Genomic DNA, 18,859 nt, shown 5'->3' on the forward strand with positions numbered 1-18,859 from the left:
GACCGTTTATGGGCATAATGGATGGTTCCACCGACCCAATTGGACTCTTGGAGGGCATTAGGGACCATGGTTAACATCTCAGCGATTTTTATTTACGGACGAAAAAAGGTCAAAAATTACAAAAAGTGAAGGCTATAATCCACGCATTTTGAGGAAAATTTGAAGTTTCGGGGCCCGGTAGCGAAAAGCCTGGAGACCCTAAGGGATACATCCCGAAGTCATAACGCCATTTGAAACCGTGTATGATCATTATATGTTGTCATAAACGTCCGTGGTTGGCTTGAGTTTACGAAATCACAAAAAGTTATGAACGTGTAAAATGACCGTTTAAGCTGTATAACACAATGATCCTATTTATTTATTTATTTATTTTATTTTATTTATATTTTCCATTTAGTATATATATCTGTACATGTATAACAAAAAAAATGGTAGAATGAATAGTACAAAAGGAAGTAGAGGAAGAAAGGGTTGAACAGAGCTCACATTTCATACTTGCTACAAGAAGCTATGAGGAAAAAAAATACAAGAATGCCAATTACAGAATACTTCGTCTTAACTTATTTCATTTCTGAACCAGTTAAGTATTACGTACAAAACGAACGCCAGACAACAGATAGCAGATCCCAACAAGATAGAAACTTGAACCCACATAATGGAACTAAATGCTTCTGAGACAACAGCATTCCAGGACCATAACCAAGCTAGAGAAAAACAGGAACCCAAGACAGCACCTACTATCACCTGGTCGATTGAGTGGAGTTTTTGTGTGACTCTTAGCCATGACTGCACAATTAATCCCAAAAAGAAAAACGCTTAAGATTACTGAGACGTGTTCCTCAAGGCTGAAGGGTTGTCTATAAGAGTTGGTATTTTTTATAAACTATACATAATATCTGTAATATTTGCTAATAAAAACTTAAATTTGGAGCGAGTCATGTAAGCCAAAATGTATATGTTGAATTTCAAAACAAAAGGGCAAGTAGGTGTTTAAGAGTTATGGTCCTTACAAGATAAGAGCCAAATGCCAGAGAAACAGCCGCAACGATCACAGTGATTTCGTTCACACCCAGCCACTCAACCACTGCAGCAGATATTACAGAGATGATAGGTCAAAATATGAACTTTGTCAAAAATAAAGGAGCAGAAAGAAGAATGAAAGGAAACAAGCGCAGATGAACAGACAATCCACAATTAGAGAATAAGCTGTTGTGGTGCAATGCATTTATGGTAATTTAATGGTGTGTTTACTATCGTTAAAACCAAAGTCACATATCTTTTCAAGAGCCACCTTGCCATGTACTTTGTCATTAGTTGTAGGCTCAATATACTTAATTAGCTATCTTTTGGGCTAAAGGAGCTGAGGCCCTTGAAACTAATAGTACTCAATTTCGGAGATTTTTGGTTGGGTGATTTTGTATGTAGTTATTGTTACAGGATAGTTTGTCCTCTCAATATGTACCCTCTATTCAATGTTCCCATGCTAGTAGGTTATTTGGAACATATGTATGGTTTCATCACTGTCATCAATCTCATATTGCACTGGCCTACAGTTGCATTTGGTTTTTGGAGATAATTGAGTTTTATTATTGATGCAGCTATTCTGCCTAAATAACCTACGGAGTGAATGGTAAAGCATCGTTGTTTATTACCCAAGAATAGAGGGGGGGGGGGGGGGGGGGGGGGCGGGCGGAAGCCAGGGAAGCTCAAGACAGTCCCGTAGACTAAAGAAAGCAGCTTTTCCAAAAGATAATGCTTAGTCTTCTCTTATGAAGCAATTCTGCACAACAAAAAGGACCTTAATGTACATACTTAACTCTCATGTTAAACAGAACCTTAGCCTTCTATATGCAGATACTTAATGATGGGATTGGCAGAGATAATGACCACAGAGAAAGACTTGCATAAATGGTCTCTGACATGTCTTTAACTCATTAGTATTATTATTGCAGTACATATGATAAATCGGAACCTCAAATATGAAAGTAAGGTACTCTATCCCTATCATGGGGAAACCTTCCTAAATGAAAAACAAAAACCCACTTAACTGTCAAATCTTATCAAAAAGTCTCATGCACTGCTTCAATGGCCACTAAATACATACCAAGAATTGTATTCCTTCTACAAAAGTAAGAAAGAACCTGCCCTAATCAGTTGATCATATAGTTCTTAACAATCTCGTTAGCATTAGTAACTCTGGTCTGCAAAGCTCCAGAAAAAAGTGCAAGGAGCTCAAGTGGCAAGAGTTCTGGTTATCATCCCTAATCCTAAGGCGGGGTTTTTTCATATCTATCTTATTAGCCTAGTGAACCTCTCCAGGCCATGGCCCCTAGTATGAACCTTGTTATAGGTGTTGAGAGCCCACCTCAACTACCAGAAAGGATTCAAAGGAATGGCTAAAGAAAGATCATATCCCTAAGGATGTTCCTTTATCTTGTTCAAAATCCCATATGAATCAGATATGCTAATCACCTTATTCTACCAACACCCCCTCTCCCCCAGTCCACTAGCCAATATGTGCACTTAACTAGCTAAATCTCTATATAGTAGCCATCATTGTTCAAACATGTTTGTTTCTAGGAGGCCTAGGAAACCTTTCTCCAATTTGTACTACACTTCCTTACTTCACTCTTTTTTAAGTCAAAAAAGTGCCAGCAAAATTATTAATCTACTTCCAAAACTCAAGGATAGAGAAGGTTTAAGAGAATTACTTGACATAATGAAAAACACCACAATATAAAAGATAGATTGCGAATGGGATGACGGCATGCCAGGGTCTGATCTCACGTTCGCAATGGGACGCTCTTGATTCAAGACTCTTTTCAAAGCAACAGAGAGCACAGAGTTCAGAACAGAACCCATGGCAGCCCACACGGCTTGAGCATCATGTCTCCAAAGGATGAAAGCACCAAATAGAACAGAAATCACCCACTTACTCTGCATATCATTGATACATCATAGACCAAACAATGCAATCATTTTATGTTACTTATTAATCCAAAATCAATGACATTGCATCCATATCAACATTATCCAATGCAAAAATGTTCAAAAGTTGTCCATTTTGCAATCAAAGCAAAATCACATAAAACCTAAATATTATAGAGTAAATTAATAGTATGATGACATAGACATAAGTTAAAAGTAAAACTACATTACTTCACCCTTTAATTCAACAATTTTAGATGCCGAAAACTCAATAATTTAATCTTCTATGGTTAAGGAATTCTAATGACCTAAACCCATAAATTGAGACTGAATAGAACCCAATTAGCAAAATTAACAAATAAGTTCAATTCAATTAAATTTTAAAAAAAGAAAAGCTCACCAAACGATTTAGAGTGGATTCAAATTCAGGAGAAAGAAGAAAAGAGCGAAATTTGGAAGACCCATCAAGTAAAACTTCTTGCTCAAGAACATTGATGTTTTCTTCACCATCTTCTGACCTTAAAGCAGGGATTTTTCGGAACTTTTCACCCATTAAACTTCTTCTTTTTCTTCTATCTAAGGAAATTAGGGATTTCCCAGAAATAAAATCACAAGAAATTGATGATTTTGGGGAAGAACAACGATGGTAAAAAGACATGAAACAAGAAGGAAAGTTAGAATGAGTTGTAAAAAGATTAGATTTGGTTGGTAAACTTAAAATTTGGAAATGGGTCAAAAGATTTGTCGTTGACATTGGGAATTTTAGCTTTTTCAGCAACAAAGTATTAAGGTTAAAATTGTTTAATATGAAGAACAAATATAAAACCCATTAAAAAATAGGTTGATTTTAAGAAGGTTATTGAGAGTGTGGGATTATCAAGTTCGAACATGGTGGTTGTTTATTGTTTAATGTTGACGTATTGTACTAGTACTTGTATTACTATCAAGACCTTGCGTAAACTCTATCGATTATGGTTATGTGGCTGCCATTTGTTTTTCTAATCCATTCAATATATTTTTCAATCTTTTGTGGTTTATTTCTCATAATAAATTAGTTTGTAGCATGGAAATTATGGGTACAAATTTTTTGTTACGTATATTCAACTTTGAATTGACAATTTAATAAATGAGTCGTGTTTGCGGTTAATTGGTTTTGGTATGCAACTCATTAACTCAACTAAAAGTCTATGAGGGGCCTTGATTAGATTATTGCACATTTGTTTCATTCTCAATAATTTTGACGAATGTAAAAATATTATAATAACTCTGTTTTATTTCACATTAAGAAACTCAAAGAAGAGTGAGAATGAGTTGAAATGTTCTCACTTTTCGTACTTAGCTTGTTAAAAGAAACTCTCATACTGTAATTTACATGAATGTCCATTATTTACAAGTGTTTCATATACATACACTGTATGCTAATCAAAAAAAATATACATACACTGTATATATCATCGATCTTTTTTAAAGAACTTAAATATAATGTATAATTGGAACGTCAGGCAACAAATTGCAAATGCCACCAAGATACAAACTTGAACCCACACTTGGGATTTGAATGCTTCACAAACAGTAGAATTCCAGAGCCATAACCATGCGATTGAAAAACAGGAGCCCAAGACAGCACCAACTATCACCTGGTTGATCGTGTGGAAATTTTGTGAGACTCGTAGCCACGACTGCACAATTAATCCCAAAGAAACTTAGATTTGTTCACAGAAAGTATTTATAAGCTATGCCAAAATGCACAAGTTGAGCTCAATACAATAAGTCAAGTACGTGTTATGGTCCTTACAACATATGAACCAAACGCAAAAATGACAGCAGCAAAGACCAAGGTGATTTCGTTCACCCCCTGCCACTCAAACACTGTATGCAACAGATACAACATAAATTATAAATCTTAATAGAAGGAACTATAAAAGAAAAAAAGCATATAAAGTTGAACAAACAATCAATATACTAAGAGTCTAAGAGATATCTAACAGAAAAATATCAAACTTTTATTCCTAAACTCGACGTAAAGAAGGGTTGTTGAAGGGAATTACTTGATAGAATGAAATACATCACATTATAAGAGATATATTGTCCATGGGACGATGGCATATTGGCATGCCAGGGTCCGATCTCATGTTTCCAGTCGGACGCTCTTGATTCAATATTCTTTTCAAAACAACACATAGCAATGAGTTAAGGACGGAACCTATGGTAGCCCACACAACTTGAGCATCACGTCTCCACAAGAATACACCAACAAATATAACAAGTATCACCCATTTGCTCTGCATATCATTTGATGCAACAACCGTGTAAGTTACTTATTAATAAAACATTAAGGATAATTACGTCCATATAAACATTTGCCAATGCATCAATGCTTTAATATTGCCCTTTTTCTCAATATCAAAACAAAATTTTATAGCTAAATCCTAAACAGTACAACATAGAGTAGTATTGCAACGTTTGCACTTTTGACAAATATTTTATTTTCAAATAAATATGCTCACCAAACGATTGAGAGTGGATTCAAATTCAGGAGAAAGAAGAAAAGAGCGAAATTTGGAAGACCCGTAAAGTGAAACCTCATGCTCGAGAATTTTGATGTTCTTTTCAATATCCTCTGAATTTGAAGCAGGGGTTTTTATCAACTTTTCAGCCATTATTCTTCTTTTGTTCTTTCTTTAACTTCTATTTATGGAAACTAATATGTGTTTATGTTTCTTAAAAACCAAATCACAACAAATTTGCAAATTTAGGAGGAAGTAGAACAATGGTTTAATTTATGGATATTGTACATTAAAGTAAGTTGGTATATATAAGTAGTAGGAGTGAAAGAATTGATTTTGTTGGGTCAAAGAATTGGTCTATTAACATGGGAGAATATAGCAACAACAAAAATGTATATTAAAAGCTTAAAATTGTTTTAATGGAAGAATAATCAATATATCTAGAAATGATTTTGTTCTTCAAAAGAAATGATTTTGTCGATTAAATGTAAATGTTAGTGGACCATCTCAACCAAAAGCTTAAACTGATAGTTGAGGTCCAGGAATATGTTTTATACTCTATCACGCCCCCTCACACAAGAGCCCGTTGGGCTAGAAGTGTGGATGCAGCATGGGCCCTCCTCATACCCTGCGCTTAGTATTCCACTTGAAAGTGGGGGGTGGATGAGATTCGAACCCGTGACCTTTGTGTCACGCTGGCTCTGATACCATGTTAGTGGACCATCCCAACCAAAAGCTTAAACTGATAGTTGAGGCCTAGGAATATGTTTTATACTCAAATTTTCTAACGGAAATCAAGTTTTTAATTATGTTGGGAACATAGAGGACATTATTGAGGTTGAATTGGTTGTTTGGTGAGGGGGTGGTAAGAGTGTCATAGCCATGAATAGGAATGTGTTTGCCATTGCCAACCAAAATATATTGAGGAGTGCTCAAACTAAATAATTTAGAAAAATTATCCGAATCCCGTGTGAGATGGGATGTAGCACCGGTGTCCATGTACCACCCGTTGTCGGGTTGTTGGAAGCCCATAGAGCTGTAAGCCTGTCCAAATTCAGTGGGTGTCATTGGTGGCCCATATCTGGTGTTGGCAGAAGAGGTGTAGTATGCCTGGTTTGCTGGAGGTCGTGGACCCGGACCCTAGAGGCCCCCTTGTTGCTGTTGAGGCCCACGGTATTGCTGAGGTGTGGCAGGCCCAGTGGGGTACGGACAGGGTGGTGAAGCCCACTGTCCGTGAGGTTGCTGCCAGTATGGTGGGCTGCCCCACTGAGGGGCCTGCTGATGATATTGGGCCGCATATCTAGGCCCAAAAGAGCCTTGAAAATTCTGGTTTTTGCCTCGACCACGCCCCTTGCTATTCTTCCCTCGTCCACGGCCTCGCCCACCCTGACCACCATCACGTGGCTGTTCTGCCTGCTGCGGCTGACGGTTGGTCGGCGGTGGTGCGGTCTGGCCTTGAGCAACGAGAACCTGCTGCTCGTGTTGTTCCTGCTTGTTCTTGCGCGTTTCTTCCAAAAGAAACATTGACCTTGCCTTGTTGAAACTAGGGTTGGATCAGTTTGAGAAATGATTCCGGCGACGGTGTCATATCCCCCCTTTGTGAGACCGGCGATCAGTTGCATCACCATCTTTCGATCGGTGACCGGGCTATCAACATTAGCGAGTTGGTCAGCAAGAAGTTTAATTTGTTTGCAGTAATCGGACATATTGGAAAAATTCTCTAGTCGAGTATTAGCAAATTGCTCCTCCAAATACACAGCGCGAGTATGCTTATTGTCATGAAAAATTTCAGCAAGCCGGGTCCATAATTCGAGAGCAGAGGCACTCGGTTTCATGATCGTGTGAACAAGGTCCCTGGAAATCGTTCCATATATCCATTGCTTCACTATAGCGTCCAATCGCTTCCATACATCATCATCAATTCCTGCTGGACGAGAGATTTGATCATCAATATGATCGAGAACGTTGAAGGCAACCGCTTGAATTTTGAATAGCTCAACCCAAGTCGCATAATGGCCTTCTTCTTGATCAAGAGTGACACTCATTAGGTTCTTGATGTTGGCAGTAAATGTCGGATGTAGTATTGTGTGAGAGGGAGGAGGAGGAGGGGGAGGAGGTACATCATCATCACCTGCCATGGAGGGAGAGGTTGGCTAAGCACGGTGGTGGCGGCGAAGCACAGGATCTAAGATCGGCTAGGGTGTCGAGAAAGGAAAGAAAAGACCCTAGTAGGCTGTGATACCATGTAAGATTGTGTAATTCTCTTTAAGATGGAGATGATCCATTAACCAAAATATATAGGTGATTACAACCCAGGGTTACAATAATTACACAAAATAAATATGAGAACCTTTACACATTCTCTAGGAAGAGAACCTTTACATATTCTCTAACAGTAAACCCATTTTAAATACACAGTAATTAGTTGATCATTTCTTAGAAGACTATTGATTATTGAACATGGAGGAGGAGGATTATAATAATCATCAAGTTAAAACATGGTGGTTAATATTTAATTGTTGTACTTTAGTTGATTTCTTAGAAGACTATTCAAAATGGAGCATGATTATAATAATCATCAAGTTCGAATATGGTGGTTATTACTTATATTGTTGTGCTATGGAGTATAAGTGTATAACTCTATCAACTACGAAATAAGGTTTTTTTTTTTTTTTTTTTTTTCTTTTTTTTCTTCTGATCCATTAAACATCTTTTGCGATCAATATTTTAAATCAGCTAGTGTACTTCACTAGATGTAGAATGTACACAAAGCATCAATCTTTTAATACGGGCCTAAACCTCATCGGCAAGCTAGCGATGTTATACTACACCTACACCCATATTTGGGAGCTACTCTCTCCGTCCCTATTATTTTTTCCTCATTACTAATATTTTGGCCAAATTTTTATATATTTGACCATGAAATTTCGTTAATATAGAGATGATATAGTCATGTGAGGTCTTGTTGAATTTTCTCATATTGTAAATTAATTAACATTTAATTTTTTATAATTTTTACACGTATGAATGAAAATGGAGATCTGATCTATACTTTTTAAATGCATCTTGGAGATGGTGAAGAGTCAAATGGTGAAAAAAATAAAGAAGGAGTAGCTGATAGTGTTAGCTGATTATGTTAGCGAGTTTAACTAATTGATCGATGATGTTAGTTAGTTTGATAAGTTGACTGTGTAAAATTGTTTAGTAAATAACTATTAATTGTGTTGTTTTAGTGTATGGAGTATGTAGTAGTAGCTAAAAACCAAAATGTCAAAAAGCCAATTTCTAAAAGTTCCTAATTCTTATTACGAGATTTATCAAAACGAACATCTATTAACTTCGTGGATGTCTTCAGATTGTAACCATAGAGACGGAGGGGCATAAAATTGATTAATTTCATAAACTTCAATGCATCATGCATGTGTACGAGGGAAAAGGTATCATGTTGATTATCTATTAACTTCATTCCTTTATTACAATTATAAACATTTAGGGGGTGTTTGGTATGGCATTTTTCAATCAAAGAAACGGATTCATGTAACAGTTGTTGTTACTTGCTGTTTGGTTTGTGAGGTGGGGAAACAATTCGTTTCCGCTCAAACACCCAAGGAAACAATTACCGTTTCCAACAAAGCTAGCTGTCCTACTTCAATAAATAAATAATAATAATACCAAACAATAAATAAAAGTAACACTTTTGATTACCGTTTCCCCTTCTTATCAAAATCCTTTCCATTCCATTTCCATATTTCTTACCAAACACCCCCTTAGTTTTTGAGGAAAAAATTATTCTCATTGACACTAATTTTGTGGTGTTTACAATTATTGATATCAACTTGTATCACTTGTTGAGTTGACACCAACTTTTCAATTTACACTAGTTAAAACAATGCCTCATGCTGTAAAATTTACATGAATGTCATCAGTTATTTTCAAGTTCATTGTTTATACTATCATTGATCTTTTCTAAACCACTTAACTGACTTAAGTATAACGTATAATTGAAATCGCCAAGCAACACATAGCAAATGCCACCAAGATGGAAACTTGAACCCACAAATTGGAATTGAATGCTTCCGAAACAATAGCATTCCAGGACCATAACCATGCAATCGAAAAGCAGGAACCGAAGACAGCACCTACTATCACCTGGTTCATCGTGTGGAATTTCTGTGAGACTCGTAGCCACGACTGCACAATTAATCCAAAAAAAGAAACTAAGATTATTCTGTCACGGAAGAAGTATTATTTATAAGCCAAAATGCACATTTAAACAAAAGTCCAAGTACTCATAGCCATAGGCGTTATAGTCCTTAGTCCTTACCAGATATGAACCAATGGCTAGGATAACAACAGCAACGATCATGGTTATTTCATTTACCCCAAGCCACTGAAACGCTGCAGGAGATATAGCACATTAATTGATGATCAGTCAATAAGATATAAAGAAACAGCAGCTTATATACTAAGAGATGTATTGGCCATGGCTTATTTTTGTAATTTTTACTAATAAGCTCAAGACATAAAGAAGGTTGAAGGGAATTACTTGAGAGAATGAAATAGATGACAGCATAAAAGATGTATTGGCCATGGCAGGACGGCATGCCAGGGTCCGATTTCGTGTTCCCAATCGGACGGTCTTGATTCAAGATTCTTTTTAAAGCAATACACAGCAAAGAGTTGACAACAGAACCAATGGTAACCCAAGCGGCTTCAGCATCACGTCTCCAAATGAATACAACAGCAAATATTACAGTAATCGCCCATTTACTCTGCATATCAGTCATACATACAACAATTATGTAAGTTACTTATCAATATAAAAACGACATTGCATGTATTCATATCAATTTTAACCAATATTAATGCACTATCAAAGCAAAATCATACTTGTATAACTACACAACATAGAGTAAAATATGTCGTCCCTCAAATATGCATGGCAATATTTTAGAATCTTTATAGTTAACTAATTAATCAATGATATCTGAAGTTTAAATTGTGTTTTAGGAAAGTGTATGTAATTCTCTAGTGTTGCACGAAAGAGATTTTAATCATGTTATTATGACATTATTTAATAATTTATGCATGGATTATGACTTCAACCCAAATATTGATTGAAATTACTAAATTATTGAACTTAACTAGATAGGAAAATTAACAAAAACAGAAAAAATGCTCACCAATCGATTGAGAGTGGATTCAAATTCAGGAGAGAAAAGAAAAGAGTGAAATTTGGAAGAGGCATCCAATGAAACCTCATGCTCAAGAACATTGATGTTTTTTTCAACATGCTCGAACTTTAAAGTAGGAATTTCTACGAACTTTTCACCCATTATTCTTTTTTTATTTTTATTTTTATGTGTTTATGTTTCTCAGAAGAAAATCACAAGAAAGTAGCAATTTCGAGGAAGAAGAAGAAGAAGAAGTACAATGATGGATGGAAATGAAACAAGAAGGTAAGTTAGTATAAATAGTAGTGGTTGTGAAAGGATTAAATTGTGTGGGTCAAAGGATTGGTCGTCGAAAATGGAGAATTTAGCAACAAAAAAATGTGTTCAAAGCTTAAAATTGTTTTTATATGAAGAAGGATAATTCAATAATTAGGAATAATTGAGTTGCTAAATGTAGAACCCTATTTTTAAAAATTTAGTTTATTTCTTGGAAGGTGATTATTGAAATTATTGGAGAAGGATGATTAAAAATAATCAAGAAGTTCGAACATGCATGGTGGTTATTTAATGGGAAATTCTCAATGATAGCCCTCTACTTTTGCTTATTTCCAATGAAAACCAACTTTTTTTTCGATTATCTTTGGAAGCCATATACTTTTAAAAATTCTCAATCGTAACCTTACTAATGTTTTCTCCGTTAAATCTAACTTATTACTCAACTAGAGTTAAGTATTTCAAATAAAAAAATAAAAAACACTTAATCATGGTTAGTTTTTTAAAAATTAAAAAAACAAAAACAAAACCACCCCTTCTAACACCAGCCCAACCGCCATCTTCCCCTCCCCTTCCACTGCCGACGGCCGGCGCTTAGCCAAGCCTTTCCGGCCGACACTCAGGCCTTCCCTATGCGTCGATTTACTCATCTACCTTGTCACCCAAGCGGCCCAACCCCCACTCATCCCCTTTTCCGCCCCCATCCCCTTCGATTTCCCCCTGCCCTTGAACTCATCCCTCCCCTTTCCTACCACCGCAAAACGACCCCTTCCACCCACCACGAGTCGCGTGCCCCCAATCCTAATTAATCCCTACCTTTAAACCACCCTTAACCCTAAAACGCGAGCCTGTGCTGGTTTCAGGTGGGAAATTAGGGTTGTGGGGGGCGGCTCGTAGTGAGGAAGGGGAGGTTTTTGAGGTATTTTCGGTGGGGGAAGCCTTTGCGACGGTGGGCAAGGCAAGACCAGGTGCTCCAATCAGTTTTGGCTAGCTTGCGATCCCAGTTGCGGCAATGAAGAAGACCAACAATGGAGGATTGGGAGGGAAGGGGGAGAGGATGGCCGGTGAAGTGTGTTATTTTTTTTTAAAGTTAACCTTGGTTTACAATATAGTTAGTTTTAACAGAATTTTAACGGAAAAACATTATTAAGGTTACGGTTGAGAAAATTTAAAAGTATATGGCTACCAAAGATAATTGAAAAAAAAGTTGGTCACCATTGAAAATTAGCAAAAGTAGAGGGCTACCATTGAGAATTTCCCTTATTTAATTAATTGTTGTAGTATGGAAGTATGAACGTATGTTGCATAACATTTTGACCCTGTTTGGGAGAAAGCTGAAAGCTGAAGCTAATTGAGTTAGCTGATTTTGACTAGCTGATTTTATTAACTGATTTGACTAACTTATTGTATTAACTGATTTTATAAAAGTGTTTGGTAAATAGCTGATAGCTTAAAGGTGATTGAGTATGTGAAATGACCAATAAGCTAATTGTGGGGTAGGTAGTTTAGATAGGATTTTAAATTAAATGAGGTTATAAGTGTCATTTCACAATAATTAATGAATAAGCTAATTGAAAAAGCTCCTAAAATGAGCTTTTTCAAAAAGAGCTTATTTAGTGGAATAAGCTCTTTCAATAAGCTTACTACCAAACACTTGTATTAGCTTGTTTGACTAGTCAATCAGCTAAAGTTAGTCAAATAAGCTAATTTACCCCCAATAAGCTTACTACCAAACATGGCCTTTATATTTGAGAATTGTGAGCTTGTATATAATATAATTTAAGTGTGTAATTCTTTTTATTTTATTTTATTTTTGACACAATTTAAGTGTGTAATTCTATCAACTAAGATTCTTGAACCCCAAAAAATTAAAAAAAAAAAAGAATAATAATAATAATAATAATAATAATAATAATAATAATGTTTTCAAAAAAAAAAAATTAAAAAAATAAATAATAATAATAATAATATAAAAAATCAAACTTATCTATCAACGTTTTTTGTAATTTTTAAAAATTGCTAATAATCCATTCAACATTTTCTGCGATCATTAATTTTAAATAGACTAGTGTAGTTTATAGTGTAGAAGACTAGCTAGAAGTGCAATTTTTGTATCATGACTATAGAATGTGCAATCCACGGGACCACGAGTACATTAATGTACATATTTTAATCCTGTCTCGTAAAAAAAAATGTGTGTATTTTATTCGTTGACATTCTTGACAGTAGGGATAGATGAGGGTTTTTTTTTATCATTATTATTTATTTATTTATTATTTTTTTTTACACAAATGGATAGATGAGTTAATTTGCTGTTGGTTGATTTCAAATGCAATTTATATCAACGTAATTACGAAGTATATGTTTTTTAAAATAAATAAATAAAAAAAAAAACGTATAGAGTGTTGTAAATACAACAATTTTAGATGAGATTCATTCTCATGTCTTGGTTACCCCTCTAAACTGGTCAAACTTGATAATTACAATCCAAAACTGCTAAAGGTCGCAAGTTGCGACAAAAAGTATGCTTCATAATTCTACTTGGAAGATGTGGCGTGTATTATAATGAAGGATGAGGTGGTGAGTAGTCGAATGAGAAAGAATAAACATTTAATACTCTGTATTAAAAAATTAATACTTTTATCAAATGTCTCCGAACCCGCTTGTAAAAGAAAAATCTCCTACAACATTGAACGAATTTCCCTTGTAATACTAACTGAGTAATCCCTATAACACTGACGAAGTAATCTTTATACTCCCTTCATTTTTTTTAAGTGTTACAGTTTGACCGGCACATAGTTTTAGGCAATTTAATTGACTTAAATAAAATAAGAGGTAAGTGGAGTAGTGAAAGTTTTATAAAATTGTAACAGAAATATAGTGGGGTTAATAGTTTATTAAAAATAATGAATGTGAGAAGAAAGATATAATAAAAAAAAAATAGTAGTAAGTTTGGGTGAGGACCATGAAAGGAGAGAGATATAATATTTTAATTTAGCTTTTTTGCCAAAAAAAAGAAGTGTAACACGTATTAAAATATGGCCGAGTTTGGCAAGTATAACACTTATTAAAACACGGAGGGAGTAACATTGACAAAGTAACCCCTATGATGGCACAGTGTGCTAATAAAATAGTGTTGAATCCTCAAACTAATCCCTTAGTAAGAAGTGATTAACAACTGCTCTTGAATCTGTCTGCAACAATCACAAATACAAATTACTGAACTCACATTCAAACTACACATATAGTTTTCTTAGGAATTACTTGTGTATATAGTATCACTCCCTTGGACGAACGAAAATTCATCTCTAAGGAAGGAACACTCTTGAACAAAATCCACTCTCTCAGTCTGCATTAGATGAAACAACTATTTTTTCACAGGCCAATGGATTAATTTACTCCATTCCTTATCTCCCTTGCCCTTTTCCACAACTCAACATTCCTCATTCTCGCGAAAATCTTCCTGACTAGAAAGAGCTTGCGGGATTGTTGGGCAATCAAGCTGGCAGTTGAAGGATTTTTGCTAAGAACAATTGTGTAACCATCTCCATATGACTCTATTCCTTCAGTTAAGAGCTGCCAGAACAGTCCACCAGCAGCTGCACCTCCTCTCTTAGCCGATGAGTATAGCTGGCTGTAAACATTTACAAATAACTGGTCCCTCTTAGTAGTACTGAATCCAGGATCTTTGTCTGATTTTCCAAACTCTGCCAAAAGCAATGGCTTTCGGAGAATGTTTTGAGCATCCTCAATGTGGGATGTCAACCAGTTGTTTACAAAGGCAAGCTCAGTTTGATCATTGAAGTTAGACAACCTGTTGATGTGCAATAAAATAAAAAACCAGGATTCTGAAAGCAGTTGCAAAATTAAAAGAAATAATATCTTTTCGAGATGCTTTACCATTGATCAGGATATGCGTGGACAGTTGCAAAATCAATCCCGGGAACTTGATTGTTGGCAATGAAATCCGTCCCAATGTTGAAGTTTGGATTGTTATGAAGCTTCTCGGGATGGGAAGATCCATAGAATCCTTCTAAACCAGCTTCAAGCAAATGGTTTCTATCTATGGACTTAACATGAGCAGCCATCTCAGTGATCCAGGCCTACATGTAAACAACTCGGTTTAGTCTCCAACCAACAACTTGCATCTCCTACATAGCTTACATTCGAGCAACTAATCTTAAAACCTTCTCAAACTCATCCTATGCACACATTCGGCCAGATAGTTAATAGTCGCCATGTACTTTTTAAAACAATAATGTTACAATTGCTCTTACTCTACTTTCTTTTCATAACTAAAATTATGATACATTTGAGCTGCTCCACCCCCTAATGCATGATCATTATTTTTTTAATTTTCAACTTGTACTTATTGTGTTGCACAACTATCCACCGTGTAAACATATACCAAATGCACTTTATAAAAGCATAAAGAAAGAGATCAAAGTTTAAGATTAAAGTTAAAATAGTGAGACTACTACTTCCTCTGTTTCTATTTAGTTGACGCGTTTGATTTAAGCACATATATTAAGGAGAGGAGAGAGAGTGAGAGAGAATGTAAAAACAAGTGGGGTAGCTTGTAAATGCAAGGTAAAAAAGTTACCCCAAAAGGAAACGTGTCAACTAAAAAAAAACTTCCTAAAAAGGAATACGTGTCAACTAAAAAGAAACAGAGGTAGTATGACTCTGAGTGAACTTTTCTAGATTTAGGTGGAGCATGTAGTAAGTTGGACCCCCATTAAATTTTTTCACTAGGAACTTTGGAAGTATACAATACATAGTGTCGGCAGGCAAAAACCTAATTGAATTTTAACTCTTTTCTGATTGAAATTCAGAAAAAGACCAACTATAAAAATTTCTCAGCTGAAATTCCACAAGTACTAAACTCCAGAATAAAATTCTTAAATGCATTGAGCATAATGCTTGCAGTGAGAGCACGAGGAGCATCATACTTGTGTAAATAAGATCAAGAACTATGTTACTACATAAGATACATTGGTGATTTGTCAGAATATTTCGGAAACATGTCCTGTATCTGCTAATTATTCCATTTCTTAAACATGATAATTTTGTTGTATGACAGAGGGAGTAATTAAGAATTTAAGATCATGTGGAGTAACAAACAACATTAATTTATTTAATGACATACTCAAAGCTTTTGCTTCTTGTTATTAAAAACTTGACAACACTTATAAGACATCCGAGAATATTGACTATTCAAATAAATTAATTATTTGCTCCATTAGTCTGTTCACACTCACAAAGCATGTCTCTAAAATTTTTAGTTATGTAGAGTATTAATAAAATTATAAAAGTTTAATATTTCAAAATGCACATTTGCGTAAAATCTAACAAGACCGCACACGACACTAAACGGGTAATCACTTAAAATATAAAACAGAGAAGGTAAAGGCTGAAAGAGAGCAAAACCTGAATGGTTTTTCCAGAAGGGTCTGATGTACACCTTGGTTCATTCATAAGCTCCCAAGCCATAATTGTTGGGTCATTCATGTATGTCACACCATTTACGGTGTTACGCCTAGTAAGAACAGCCTACACAAAAACATTTTTTAGATGAAATTTCAATTTTAAAGCATCAATAATTACAACCATACAAATTTTTTTCAAAAACATCAAATTATTTACCTTGATATGATTCTTGTAGAAACCCTTAACAACAGAATTAGAGAAAAATTCATCATCAGAAGAAAGATATTGGCCTTGATTCTTAGCCCAGTTTACATACTGCTTCTTCCCTCCCATGCTTTCATAGTTATTAGCAAAGCTTAATATCAGCTTTAGTCCATGTTTCCTTGCCTCAGCTATCACAAAGTCCAGCCCCTATATCAAACAATTTTATAAAACAATGGTCAAACCCAATTAATAATAAAAGACTCGTAATTTATCTCGAGATCAACAAAACAGTCCAATCTCATATTTACTTTATAAGTACATACGAATACAAGATATTGTGGTGGAACATTTGTACATGTTAAGATTGTTATTCTAGTGTGTTACAAACCTGTAAAAGTTGGGGTCGACAAAATTTTTCTGATCTCTAAGATCAACCTATTAAACTCAAACTCGACACGTAAAAAAAAAAAAAAAAAAAAAGACGAGTAAAAAAGAACCTGGAAGACATGTTCATCATAGGAGCCAGGGGAGAGTTGGAGAGCACGGTCGCCCCCGTCGTTAAATGCCCAAGTTCGGGCGACGGTGAGGCCGTGGGAGGAAGCCTCACGGAAGACATTGGAGACTAAGTAACGTTGAGAAGGGTCAGAAGCCATGTACATGAGCCAGTAAGCATTGAACCCATTTGCATAATAAGGTGAACCATTTAATAAAAACCGAGTTCCTCTAACTCTAATGAACCCATCTCCTACTCTTCTTCTTACACTAGCATCAACTTTGAAGAATGTGTGACATTGTTGTATGACTAGTAAGACTGTCAGAAACAATTTCAGGTGTTTCATTTTCTCTCTCTAGAAATAAAATGCAAGTTATGAAAATGGTTGGTTTTGTTTGGAAGAAAGTGGGTGGAAATTGGGAAAGTTGAAGAGACAGTTGAAGTCTTTTTATCAAGGAATGGAATCAGGGTTAACTTGAATTTTGTGGCTTGGGCAGTACTGTGGTAGGATCCCCGGCCCTGTCTTTTGTGGTGCTCAAGTTTTGAATCCTTTTCTTTATTTTATTTACTTTATGTATTCCTTAAAATTTAATTTTTATGTACTCCCTCCGTCCCTAAATTACATTCCTCTTTCTCTCTATTATGTGAGGAATAAATGCAAGAAAGAGGAATGTAATTTAGGGACGGAGGGAGTATCATTCTTGAGAATTTTTCGAGGTTAATTATGACAAATTAAATATCATCCTATGTGTATACAAAGCTTTAAGTTATTTCATTTCTTAAACCCTAGATACAACCGAGTGCATTATAATAGATAATACAAGATACAACTCGACTGGTTTAACTTTTCCGATTAGGGAATGCATAAAGAATGGTGTGAATTTAGGAGGAAACACGCGGCATGAAACTGAAAGCATTGGAGTTGTACGATATTGAAGGGGCACATGTGCATCGACACATCCTGGAGGCCCACATCGTGTTCTACCGCTCCGTATTAATGCTTGCATTAATAGGGAAGTGAGTTGTGTTAAATCACCTAATTTTTTTTTTTAGATAATCACACAGCTAAACTAAAGTACGGAGTATATTACATCAACAATTGATGTTGCTTTCACTTTGATTAATAGTTACATTGCTTTCACTTTGATCAATAGCTACAAAATAGAACCTAAGATGGGCAGCATTTGATGTTGCTTTCACCTTGATTAGTGTTTTTTTTTTCAAATCGAGTCAAAATAAGTCGGAACTGGGTTTAACTTTAAGCTTGTATTATTTAGCTCGAGGTTAAATGGTGCGCTGAGTTCAGAGTTTTAAATCAAGTCTTTATAAACACTTCGATTCTATATAAATCAGATACGAGTACAAGTTAATCTTAGGAACCAATATTAAGCTGACTTATATTCCAAATTATTATCAATAGACTAGTATGAGTTCATTTGTTCTTGCTTTTCAAAAAGTTTCAAAGGTAAATCAAGGGAAAGGGAGCTAATCAATGCGGCAGTTGCGGTGCCGACCCCGAAGATAGAGGGGGTGGGTTGGGTTCCAACAAGTTTATTAATATAGGAGATTGTCCCTAACTTTTTAGGTCAAGTAAAATCTGAAGCAGTTAATGGCGTAATCTGCGGATCCTCATTCCCATACTTTTTCCTACAAACATCTCTCGTGACGTTGTCCATCCAAAATTATGTAAAGATACTACGCATTTTCTCAATGTAGTGTAGGGCCTCTTCTTTCGTCAATACTCTCTTTGCTCGTTTTGTTTGCTTCATTTTCCTTTTATATACACTCCTAAAATTACCTTATATAAATTTTTTGCATAAAGAGTAGCTTTACTCTTACATCCAATACTT

General features: G+C 35.4%; 2 protein-coding genes and 2 pseudogenes across 2 annotated transcripts; all 4 read right to left on the bottom strand.

Annotated features, from left to right (window-relative positions):
- Positions 1–437: 437 nt before the first annotated feature.
- Positions 438–3,850, bottom strand: LOC145602023 (lipid phosphate phosphatase epsilon 1, chloroplastic-like). Its single transcript, XM_081658133.1, has 4 exons — positions 3,329–3,850; positions 2,712–2,937; positions 1,011–1,084; positions 438–786 (listed from the first exon to the last, which is right to left on the bottom strand). The coding sequence occupies exons 1-4, from the start codon at positions 3,680–3,682 to the stop codon at positions 556–558; spliced, it is 885 nt and encodes a 294-aa protein (XP_081514259.1). The 5' UTR covers positions 3,683–3,850; the 3' UTR covers positions 438–555.
- A 529-nt stretch (positions 3,851–4,379) lies between these two features.
- On the bottom strand, positions 4,380–7,573 carry LOC145602582 (uncharacterized; annotated as a pseudogene).
- A 1,815-nt stretch (positions 7,574–9,388) lies between these two features.
- Positions 9,389–10,777, bottom strand: LOC145601222 (lipid phosphate phosphatase epsilon 2, chloroplastic-like; annotated as a pseudogene).
- Positions 10,778–14,016: 3,239 nt separating this feature from the next.
- On the bottom strand, positions 14,017–17,450 carry LOC145601396 (mannan endo-1,4-beta-mannosidase 7-like). Its single transcript, XM_081657407.1, has 5 exons — positions 17,014–17,450; positions 16,529–16,723; positions 16,313–16,435; positions 14,783–14,985; positions 14,017–14,696 (listed from the first exon to the last, which is right to left on the bottom strand). Exons 1-5 carry the CDS (start codon positions 17,353–17,355, stop codon positions 14,273–14,275), a joined length of 1,287 nt encoding a protein of 428 aa, XP_081513533.1. The 5' UTR covers positions 17,356–17,450; the 3' UTR covers positions 14,017–14,272.
- Positions 17,451–18,859: the final 1,409 nt, after the last annotated feature.

The sequence above is a fragment of the Chenopodium album genome, chromosome 21 (genome assembly GCF_948465745.1).
Source record: "Chenopodium album chromosome 21, dcCheAlbu1.1, whole genome shotgun sequence".
NCBI lineage: Eukaryota > Viridiplantae > Streptophyta > Magnoliopsida > Caryophyllales > Amaranthaceae > Chenopodium > Chenopodium album.